At 35.0% G+C, this 12,245-nt stretch overlaps 1 protein-coding gene across 2 annotated transcripts; it reads right to left on the reverse strand.

The window, feature by feature from the left end:
* Positions 1–411: 411 nt before the first annotated feature.
* On the reverse strand, positions 412–11,410 carry LOC109857531 (lamin Dm0-like). 2 transcript variants are annotated; one of them, XM_020433924.1, is made up of 9 exons: positions 10,648–11,410; positions 4,094–4,406; positions 3,629–3,921; positions 3,264–3,458; positions 2,926–3,160; positions 2,570–2,791; positions 2,269–2,373; positions 1,592–1,649; positions 412–668 (listed from the first exon to the last, which is right to left on the reverse strand). In XM_020433924.1, exons 1-8 carry the CDS (start codon positions 11,079–11,081, stop codon positions 1,626–1,628), a joined length of 1,821 nt encoding a protein of 606 aa, XP_020289513.1. In that variant the 5' UTR covers positions 11,082–11,410; the 3' UTR covers positions 412–668; positions 1,592–1,625. The 2 variants fall into 2 exon arrangements, with proteins under 2 accessions (XP_020289513.1, XP_020289512.1); XM_020433923.1 differs by lacking the exon at positions 1,592–1,649.
* Positions 11,411–12,245: the final 835 nt, after the last annotated feature.

Genomic DNA, 12,245 nt, shown 5'->3' on the forward strand with positions numbered 1-12,245 from the left:
CGTTGAATAAGAAAGTGAACATGAAACTAATTATTAACTAAATTAACAAATTAAGAAAAAACACTTATTAGAACACACTCAAATATCGCTAATCCAATGTTACACAATTTGACAGGATATGTATACACAGATCCAATTGAACATAGATATATATTCTTTCGTAATAAATGGACTTGTAAAACAAATGCAACATATTTTATTCATACCGCAAAACCCGTTTGTTAAGACAAACTTTTGTCAGAAATCAAATATATTATATCGTACAAAAAATATATTCAATCTCTGACAATAGAATTCAAGTCTTATATGTGTGTATTGTGTGTGTATGTGCGTGTGTGTGTGTGTTATACATACATACATATATTTTTTATTATATTAAATGTAAGGAAGTTGTATATTTAAATCGCAATATATTGTTTTTCTTCTTTCATTTTTTTTTCTCAAAGCAAAAATCTGACAAACACAAGTAATGTATTTTATATGTCCAATTAATTCCTTGATGTAACGCGTGAATTTTATTATTTTCATTAATCTCTAATTATCGCTTGCGGAGCAAGTCTCAGTATAATATAAGCTTCTAATATTTTTGTTTTGATATTGTATTAAACCTTATGATAAATTAATGTTTATTACATAAGGCGGCAACGTTCTTGACTTTGGAGATCCCCCTGAAACATAAAAACGTGTAATATTCCATTACTAAACAAAGATAAGTACGATAAAGAAATGTGAGTAAATTACCGTAAATCCCAATTTACTTAATTCACTGTATAATATTTATTTAGCCACATATATAAGCAAATTATTAATGAATCTCACTGTTATGTTCACACGATGGAAAACATGTGAATGAATCATATGAAATGTATCCTTCGATTATGCAATATTCTTTTATTTATTTCCACTTTTTTTTCTACAGCGAACATATGCAGTAATGTACAATACATTAAGTAAGTTAAAAAAGGTTTATCATTCACAAATGATATTATATTGTTCGCATTTTTAAAGAAAGTAAATGCGTGCACAATTTATCAAATTGCTCAAATTACTAATTACGTATATAATTTTACATGTGATTTTTATAGTTTAGCATCTCTGACACTCGAATAAGATGTATGGTAAGTGTATTACGCGTATATAACTGTATTTGTTTACTGTAAGCATAGTATACATTTAACTGTATTTGTTTAAATCTATGAACGACAGTCAAAAACCCCATATAATATATAGAAAGCTTCACATATTATCTCTACACAAAAATATTCTAATAATATGTATATACTTTATGTATACCTGACACAATAACAAGAGTATATATATATAGTTTTAATAATCATATAAAAGACAATGTGGTTAAGTGATGTAAGATGATAAGTCTTAACGAGAAGATTATATTAATTTTCAATAAAAGAGAGAGCATGAAATATTTTAGTCGAAGCAGTGAGCATCCAGGCAAAGTGCTACATGAGAACCAACAAAATATGAGAAGCGAACTAATTCCTATTATGAGTGTGCAAAAGGATTATTAATAATTATATTGACAAAACGTATAATAACGTCGAACATCTGATAGGTTATAAAAACAACTTACATAAAGTGCCCATCAGAGTCGTGTGCCCTCACCCTTAATATGGGTACAGATATCTTCTCTATGAAACAAGAGAAGTGAATTGGTTGTGTGAAAAAACACTACTCCCCCCCCCCCAAAAAAATTAGTCTATAACTGCAACACTTATTCTGTATATATAACGAATCGTCGCGAAACTATACAAAAGATAAAAGTCCGATTACTAAAACTATTTACTACTTGTTGTGTATAAGTTAAAAGTGAGTCTCTGCAATAAGTTTTATTTCAAGAAGCTCTAAGTCAATATATTACTCACAGCCACATTGTCTTACTTCAACAACGTTCAACAAATTGGAAGTGTTTTATATTGACTGCTACTTTGGTTTTTCCCAAGCTTTCTTTACATTACTGCAAATCGCACGACATAACTAGCTACACATAATTTTATATATATATATATATACTATCACTATGCTATCACTATATATATATATATATAGTGATAGTAAATCAAAATATGCTGCAGTTAAAATATAAATGTTGGTGTACAATACACACAACCGTACATACTATCGCACTTGAGTTTTTCCAACTTGTTTGTATTTCAAAAGAAGTTAGTTTAAAGGTTTTATCTCTTTACGCGCGCGCACAACATTAAATGCGTAACGTAAAATGCGGTGAAACGTTCACTGCATCGTTACCTGTTGATGATGAAGTTCCTCTGATGGCCGGAATCCCAATCCTTCTCTGTGTCGAGATAAACTTGTCGACAATTGCTGCCTCTTGCGCTCAGAAGATGCCACTTCCTATTAAAAAAAATTTAAATGCAATCTTTTAATGTAAAATTAATTTATTAGTGTTTTAATAATAATAATAACAATAATAATAATCATAAAAAACATAAGCGTTTAAATTAAATATCGATTCTGATCTCTTGTTTACATCAATGGGAATCGCACTACGATTTGTCAACAGAGAAAAAGAAAAAGGAACAATACATACTTCTCCTTCGTTATTAATCAGAGTTGTAGTCATGTTATCTGCGATAAACCACTTCTGGCCCTTCATGACAATGTTGGATGGCGGTTCATGCGTTGCACCAATATCGGCCGACCATACTGTTATATTAGCACCTCCATCTAGCTTCGAGGTACGATGGAACTTGAAGATTGTTTCTAAGGTACCGGCCTTGCGGATAACCTGCCACCCACTCAAGCTCATTTCCTGCGTTACAGAAATTGTATTCGATACGAAGTTTGTTAACGTGAAACGCACTGCTATCTCTATCGCAACTTTCGCGCAAAAAAAGCTGCGCGACGCGAGGAAATCTCTAAAGTTTCGAATCCTCTAATACCTACCTTATTGCCTTTGTTAGTCAGTTTTACAAATCGCCCTTGGGGATCAGCCTCTGTAATCTCTACGTCACCTTTGGCGGTAGAGATTACACTATAATCGCTACTGCTGCGCTCTTCACTTTCTTCCAGCAGAGTGCGTTTTCGCTTAGCGCCCCTAAGAGGCGTGTGTCTGGACGGAGTTGTTCTAGCGCTAACGGACTGAGACGTTGTTGATGATTGTAGAGGTGCAATGTTCATTCTAGAATTGAGATGAAAATCCAAATAAAAACTTAACGCTATCGCAGCAATGTTTGCTGTCAAATTGTTGACATTGAAGCAAAAACTTGTGATATTATTCTTACCTAGCTTCTTCAGATTCGATCATTTTGCGATATGCCGCGATTTCCAGATCAAGTGCCACTTTAGTATCTAAGAGATCTTGATATTCTTGCAATTGCTGGGCCATTTCATCTCGCATGCGTGTTAACTCCGCTTCCACCGCAGCCATATTCTCCGCGTGACGAGCGCGTTCGTTTTCTCGCATATTCTCCGAGTCTCTGCCGAGATATATTTACAACATGTATCAATTTTTTGTAAAACTTTTTTTAGCACTTTTATTTATTTTTTTTTATTTAAAAACAAAACGGTTGTGTTCAAAGAAGCTGTACAGTAAAATGTTAACAGAATTTCCTTCTATTTGAACAAAAAACTCAAAATACATTTTTACCTGAGACGTGAATTAAGAGCGTTAACGGTCGCTTCAAGTTCACTGATTCTTGAATTAAGCCCTTCGATTCTAGATCGAGTTTGTCTTAATTCCTCGACTGCCATTGTAGCAGCTCCGCTATTACGCTGAGCGTGAGACGTCAAGTTTTTAATTTTATTCTCATACAGAAGCTCGATTTCTTCTCGATTAACGCGCATCTGCGCTTCATACTGATCGCGCAATTCTTGCAACGATTGTTGCAATTTAGCCTCATATTGTTCTGCGAGACGACCATCGATCTCCGATATTTCAACCTAAAATGTAATTGTAATAATATATAAATCATTTATTTTATTTTTAAGAAACAATTGTACACATCGAGACAATATAATAAAAAAAATTATACATACATATATATATATCTTTTATTTCTGTTTTGATTACAAGTTTGTCTAAAACTCTCTGTCGTTTTAACAAATTGCTTACTTGTCGTCTTGTACGTGTTTCTGTAAGTTCTTGCTGATAAACTTGATCTTTGAAACTGATGTCTTCCTTGAGAGTTTGAATATTGTTTTCAAGATCGATTCGCTGCAGAGTCTCTTCCTCCAGATGTTTGCGAGCGTCGTCCAGTTGCGCTTTCAATCGATCCACTTCCTTTTCCAATTCACGCTTTTCATCGCCGAGCTTCTTGCGTTCTGACTGCGACTGATTGAATTGCAATTGGGAGTCATTCCAGCGGGTTTCGTACATAGTCGCATTTCGTTCTGCGGTTTGGCAATCTTTGATCTTTTTGTCCAATCTAAAATAAATAATATGACAAACAAATATGACAAACTACTAAATCATTGACATAAATATTTTTTTATTGGATACGAATTCATTTGTCTGCTTAGATATTTTATATTTTATAAATTTTTAATTGTTGATTGAGTGCCAAAAGATCTTGTACAAGCGCTGCATATTGATGCAGGAAGTTCACAAACCGCAACAACGTGCACAATTAATTAGCTATCTACCGTGATTAACTTTCATTTTCAAGTGCTTAAAAGCAAGTATAAAACATTTGTTTTCAAGCATTTACAGTAAACTCTCTTTATTTACAACGGCAAATTTTTACGAAGATACTTTGGAACATAAAGTACTAGCGGAACTGTCTTGCTATCCTTGGCCTACTGCCTTGAAACAGGTAATATTGAATGATGCTGTATCTATTCTCGTACAAGGAGAGAATACTGTTTTTATACTATCTTTAGAATATTTGATCTTTAGAATACATTAATATCGCACTAGAACTTTTATTTTACACTTGATCAAAAAATATCTCAGAATTAAAAAGAAACAAATAGAAAAATAAAATTTTTTGTGTACGCTATTGTGCAAATCTCTTCTAAATGACTCAGAAAACTTCAGTCTGCTCGATATAGCGTGTGTAATATTCTTCAAATTTGTACCGTCGAAACATTTCTAAAATTCACAAAAATTGCTTTCATTTGCAACAGCTCGCCGGTTGCAAGGAAGAATTCGCACATGTCGAGTAGAAAGCGCGCGAGTGCGCGTTTCTATTTCAAGCAATGCACGACCCACATTAAGAATTTTATTTTCTAACATGATGGTCCAGGCGTTGTCGTGATATTCGCTCAGTTCGCTACAAGACAGATTTTTTGAGATTGCGGTTCTTAAGTAAAATTAAAATCTAGGAAATACGAAAAAAGTTGTGAGAAAATGTTTGTGTACGTTTGTCATAGTGGAAAAATATGCCAATTTCTAATTGAATTTTAAGTATCGCGCGTCTAATGGATAACGATATTAAAAATTCTATACAAGTGTGTGGCGTGTAAACATCTATGTTACAAATGTTACTCATTCATAGAGTATTGTTACTGTAACAAATTTTAGTTCACAGTTACAAAAGTAAATCTGTTCTACGAAGTTGGTGTAATCGCAACGACTAAGGAATATCAATATCCATAAGCCATTCGACGAAGTTGAACACCTCTGCCTTAAACAATCGAACAAGAAGAGAAGTTTATACGCTTCTTAGCAGGGGGGATGATGATGGTCGTCGCCCTTTAGTTCCGTCGCATCCAATCGGGATAAACATGGGATAAACGCAAGACAGACGAGTCCGACCGAGAGAGAAAACGCGCGCTACAACGATAATATGCGTTCTACTATGTATGTATTAAACGTGTGAGCAACGCGTGTCTGCTAGTTAGACCCTGAGCATAATAGACAAAATATTAGGAATAGGAATAAATAATAAATATTTTTGAAAAAGAAATTTGAAATAATGTTACATTAAACAAGAGAGAACGGAATAAATTAATTATTCTAAATTCTTATCTTTTACCTTATATGATGATGCATTAATTTATTCTATTTTCTTGTTTTCTAAAGAAATAATTCAAATTTCTTACTTATTCTTATTTTTAATATTTTGCGTATCGTGCTCAAAGCCTTACAAGTTTGATCATAACATTCGATCAAATCCCATTATTTTGCGCAAGTGTTACATGATCATTATGTATGTAATATAATTATTGTATATCTCTGCAAAATTAAACATTTTTTAAATTTTTTAAATGTACTTTAATTTGTAAAAAATCACGGTACTATTTTTATAAAAAATCACGGTACTATTGATTTTCTAGTACGCGACGTACACAAAATCCATTTTTTAGCTCTCAAAAGAGAACGGAGTTTTAATCTGTCTACTTTTTCCTACGACATTACGCGCGACGTTTCGTACAATGTAAACTTGACCCTAAATCGCGAGTCCTCGTGCGACGCGCCAAAACTGGCGAGGTTTTACATTTGTTCGTGACACCGTGTAAAATGGCCGACTCCGGCACAATGATGTCATCCACGATTTCGTACGGAGTGTTTTTTCACAGACGAACGATCGATTCGCGTGGCCGAAATCTCACATCTGCACGAAAAAAAAAAAAAAATCCACTCCTCGAGGTCGCTCTTATCCGCGTACGCTCGGGAATTTGAGATTACTTCACAATCATTATTCGCTTGACGACCTCTTGTGTTTGTATCCGTGTCATATCAAATGCAGTCAGGAATGTGTAAACACACTCCTTTATCGTAATTTGAACGTGATCATTAACCATTCTTTTAACCCGTGAAGAATGAAACAACCGGGGAAGATATCTCTTCTCAGAAAGTTCGCTTCAAGATTTTGTCAACTTTTCAACCAATAACGAAAACAAAATTATCACGAGAGAAAAGAAGTTTCGGAAAATGTTAGCAGAACCGTATAACGAGTTCAAGAAAATATATTTAAAATCTTTATTAAAAATTTTAAATTAACTCGCGCGTGATAAACAAAAAAAATTTAACATTCCCACAAAGCGCGTACATAAATTTAAATTCCAATATCGTTCGATCTTGGATATTCATACCCTCCGACTGACGAAAAGTATGACTTGCGTCATCAAAAGCAGGCTACCCTATGCCTTTTTCGCGTGTTCAAGGACTGCTTAAAACTTTCACGTGTGCGCTGAGCGAAAGAGAAAGTGAGACAAACAAATAGTGCCTGTCACATTTGTAAAACGCTACGTGTTCTCGGTAATTTTGGTCACTGACGTTTCTCTTCTCCCGAGAAGAACTTTTAATTCTGAGATAAATATATATTGAATATTCATATACATATGTAATATAGCACTAATTAATGTAAAATAGAAGTTACGAGCAATAAAAAAGAGAGAGAGAATCATGATAATATGATCAAGACATCGTGTTACTCATCATCAGAAATATCGTGACCTTTAACGCGAAAATGAATCCTACAAACCGTGACTGTTTCTCAGCGGTTCTCAACTGCTTTAGATATTATGTTTGTTTTTTTTATTTCTTGCACCGGCTGCAGTTATCACATGCAGTTGCACAGTTTATCTTTTTTTATTCTTTATAATAGAAGGAAAAAAGATATTGTGAACCAGTGCAGCCAGTGTTGGAAAATAAAACAAACACCTATTATAGGTGCTTTTTATTATATGTTTTTTACGGACGGTATAAATATTGAATATTTACTTCATCTGTTGTACGTCTCAATAATTGTTAAAAAATAAGAAGCAATATGTAACGTTTATACATTGATACGGAATATTTTAAGACCTGAAATTTTTACTTGATTTTACAGATAGAAATAATTAAGAAAAAGTAATATTCTCCGCGAAAAATTTCAATATCACTTCTCTTTTCGGAAACAAACTGCATAACAGATGCAGTTAGTATCGAGAACTTATGCGATCAGAAAGAAGAGAAAACAAAACGAGGTTACGCTTGTCGATCGATAACGGTAAATTGAAGAACAACCGTAACGCTGCTGTCCAATTCTTTCACGATTTCTTTCATTTGCCACAAAAAACGTGTAAACGACAAAATTCGTCGAAATCCGCCAACCCAACCGAATCCTATAAACGAGGACATTTAAAACACACATACATGTTGTGAAAACATTTTAATGTGGTTTTCATTCTCGTGAAACTCGCACCCGTTCGCGCGGCTCAATCGATTCGAAACGAAATGTGGACGAGGCCGCGCGCAAGAAACGGAGTCAATGTTTTTAGGTCAGGTGATACAACCGCCGCTCGCGCTGACATCACCGCCGCATAGTAAGCGTGACGCAACTGCTCGTAGTAACGCCACATTCAGGGCTCCGTTCATGCGTCTGTCTACTGGTACCGGGCGCGTGAAAACCAATGCGCGTTCACACGCGACAAAAATTATTTCCTGTCCGTTTCTAAACATTCCTTTCCTTTGTTTTTTTTTTTTCCATTGAGCTTTCCTCATCTCTCTGGAATTTCTCTCTCATCATCATCTTTCTCTCTCTCTCTCTCTCTCTTTCTGAAAGACGCGAATCTGTTCGATATATAGGCCTGTGCGATGCATTGTTCGAAATGTTATACTCTGTTGACAAACAACTCGATAAAAATACATGTAACTCATACAATCATAATTCCGATCTGAAGATACTTATTGACGATCCGATACATAAATATAGATACGAATGTTTTGAACGGCGCGGACGGCGTGGTTTCGATTTTCCACTTTTGATAGATTGACGCGTCGAAAGATCTCTTATAAGCAAATAAAACAAAAGTAATAACGCGAAGTGCAAAATTATCGATCCTCCATTCGTTGTGTTCCACACACAACACATCGTTACTAAGATTCTCCATGACCTTAATTCTTTTGTTATATTGTACATCCAGGTTTCTGGTTCTTTCAATTTCTAGTATCTTACACGTGACTAAAAAACTAGAGTAAATAAATAAATGAAATCACTTAATGTTAAAAAACTACTGCAGAAACTTTATGATCTAAATATTGTGACTTGTCGCTCGTTTATATATAAATTGATCGCATAAATTTTTCTAATACAAATCAATATAAACTGTATATATTACGCCGGATAATACTGCACCAACTGTGATGCACCAACGGTGATACCAGCAATTTTCAGTAAACAGACGCTTATCTGATAATTCCGCAGAAATCATTAAGCCAAGAGATACAAAAAGATAGAAGAACGATGACTAACACAGTTCACAATGTGCGGTTAATAAAGTGACGTATATGAATATCTCGCAGATACAGAAGTGAAGCAACCTAGGAGTAAACATTGGAGTGTCTTTACACTCTAACAAAAACTTTGTTGTGTACAAATTTTATATTATAATACACAAAATCATCGCAAAATAATTACACATTATGTAATGACTCTTTAGTAATCATGTAAGAAGTTTTGGTAAAAGTGTGATCACAGAGCTATCTGCAAATTTGATAACTACTGATCATCAGAATACCATGTGATAGTTGCTGCTAAAATGCTATAAGTGTAGTAATATTAACATTAACAATTAAGGCTTCATAAAGAGCCTAATAAAGAGAATAGAATTCAGAATTTCTGAGTTTGCATCATTGCTATTTCAAGAGAAGCATCACACAATTGCCACAAATAAATTATTCCTAATATATTCAGGTAAAACACATTCATTCAGATAAAAAAAGATAAGTACATATATACATATTACATAGTTATGTAAACATGATTGAATTACACTATTAGTTTCCCTGGTAGAAAACTTATCAATTTTCTACTTTTTCTAACTCTTAAACTTCTCGAAAATTAATTGCTCAGAGTCCACATTTCCAATTCCGAACTTTATTATTTTTCATTGCACCACAAAGTAATATATAACCTTTATTTAAATAACATTTGCATTGAATATTGCACAGTAACATTCACATAATAGTTGAATTGACAACTTAGTTAGTCACTAATGTATGATATTCATCATTGCATTATATGCAATTCATAAAACTTATATATAAGCACAAAGCAGATTGACAAATTTCACAAATATCATATATTACTGTTATAAGGTTTACTTTTAACTGCAGCAAAGTGCAACAAATCAAATAAATGTTTGCTACATTAATAAGAAAAATAGTCACCTAAAAGCCTGTTACCAGATTACTAACAGTCTATTATCAATATATCATTTTGATAATAAGCTGATAGTAATCTGGTAATAGGCCTTTAATTGAGTATTTTTCTTATTAATGTAGCAAACATTTATTTAATTTGTTGCACTTTGCTACAGTTAAAAGTAAACCTTATAACAGTAATATATGATATCTGTGAAATTTTTCATTCTGCTTTGTGCTTATATATATATATAAGTTTTATGAATTGCATATAATGCATGATGAATATCATACATTAATGACCAACTAAGTTGTCACTTCAACTATTATGTGAATGCTACTGTAAATGTTATTTGCATTGAATAAAGGTTATATTACTTGGGTAAAATTGAAAAATTTTTTTGTTAACCACAATTTTCATTGTACTTTTACTTTGGCACGTACATGGTCTCAAAGCACAACAAATTTTAAAATACATTATTGTCAAAAGCAATCCCTAATTTAAAGTTACTTTAAATGTTTTTGTTTATTGCAAGCACAAATAACACAAAAATAGCTTATTATTTAAATAAAATCACAATTGCCGGTCAACTTACTTGGCCTTGAGATCCTCATTGTTATCCCACAAACGTTTGCAGTCGATCTCAAGCTTAGCGCGTTCTCGGGCGGTCTCATCTAGCAGCTTTCGCGCGTCGGACAACTCGTGCTCGTACATGGACTTGATAGTGGACACCTCCCGGGTGACGGTCTCCTGGGTGGTCTGCACCTCCCGCGTCAGCCGAGAGTTCTCGGCCTCGAGGGTCCGTACCTTGTCGATGTAACATGCCAGACGATCGTTCAGATTTTGCAGATCCTGTTTCTCCTGCAGCCGCGAGTATCGCGTAGGGCTGAGCGGGCTGCCGGGTCTCCGGCCGATCGGAGTCGATGCGCTCGCCGGTGGGGATTGTATGCTGCTGGAAGATGACGAAGCGGAAGAGGCGGCGGCCGCGGCCGCCGCCGCCGCTGTCTTCTTGCTCGATTTCGTCGACATACTTGGACGTGTGTCGGTTATGCGGCTTTCTGCACGTGGTTTCGCGCTACGATTTTTCGATTACAGTCTCTCGAAGCACTGAGAGAAAAAGGAAAGAACTACCGGCGCGCGTTCGTACTTAGCGGATCATTAAACTCGCTGTGATCGTCAGCGCGTCTGTGTTGGAAAGAAAATTTGCGTTATTCAACGATCAACTCCTAAACTGATGCGCACTACGTACGTACTGGTTCACCAGCGCAACCTCCAACGGTCGTAGTCACTATAGTCAATCGTATCCGTATTCGATAGCGTACTCACGACGCCACATCACAAGCCGGTTTTATGCCCGACCATCAAGAAGCGCGATGGTAGCGTCCCGTTCCACCATTGGCCGTTACGATCGGCGCGTCACGGTAACGCCGCGCGTTCAACCAATTGCGTATCGCGAGTCGAACGTATGCGCGCAACGTTATTTCGCACGATTCGCCAAGTTTCGACGCCAGAGAAGAAGCGGGCGCGATCCGCTGGACGTGCGGGCCAATCGAATCGCAAAACAATCGGAATGAAAGCTTGAAAGTGGAAATTCACAGGCGCGCACTATTGAACGATAACAAAAGAAAAACGGACTTGGATGATGAAAGGTGCAAGATCTCAAACAAATGACCAAGAAAACCGTATTATATAAATAAATATTGCATTATATTTGACAACCAGTGGTAACAAAGGTAGGTTTCCTCTTTTACGTACTTACAGAACTACTATAGAACAGCACTCTCATAGAATACACTTGACGTCAAATATGTCTCCAACCGCACGGTGTGCAAACTCAATTGTGTTGAAAAAAAATCTTTTCTCTCTCAAAATATTAATTTGGATTATCTTGTTCGAGAAATATTTTATAATGTAGAAAAACGATTTTATCATTTTAGCACGATCGAAAAACAAAATCTATATTGCCAGTTTTTACGCGTTAAGACATATCTGACGCTGAGTGTACAAGCGTCGACTTGTTGTGTATACATATATAACGTTCTATATATAAATTTTATATATGAATTTTTTTTTTTTACTTTAATTTATATACATATATATGAATATCTTATTTTTGAACTTTGAAGCACGGACTAAAACCGTTATAAATCTCGATTCCATTTTCTCGCTGATATGCAGAGATATCGATTCCGT

This window comes from Pseudomyrmex gracilis, unplaced genomic scaffold (assembly GCF_002006095.1).
Source record: "Pseudomyrmex gracilis isolate BER0280 unplaced genomic scaffold, ASM200609v1 scaffold_162, whole genome shotgun sequence".
NCBI lineage: Eukaryota > Metazoa > Arthropoda > Insecta > Hymenoptera > Formicidae > Pseudomyrmex > Pseudomyrmex gracilis.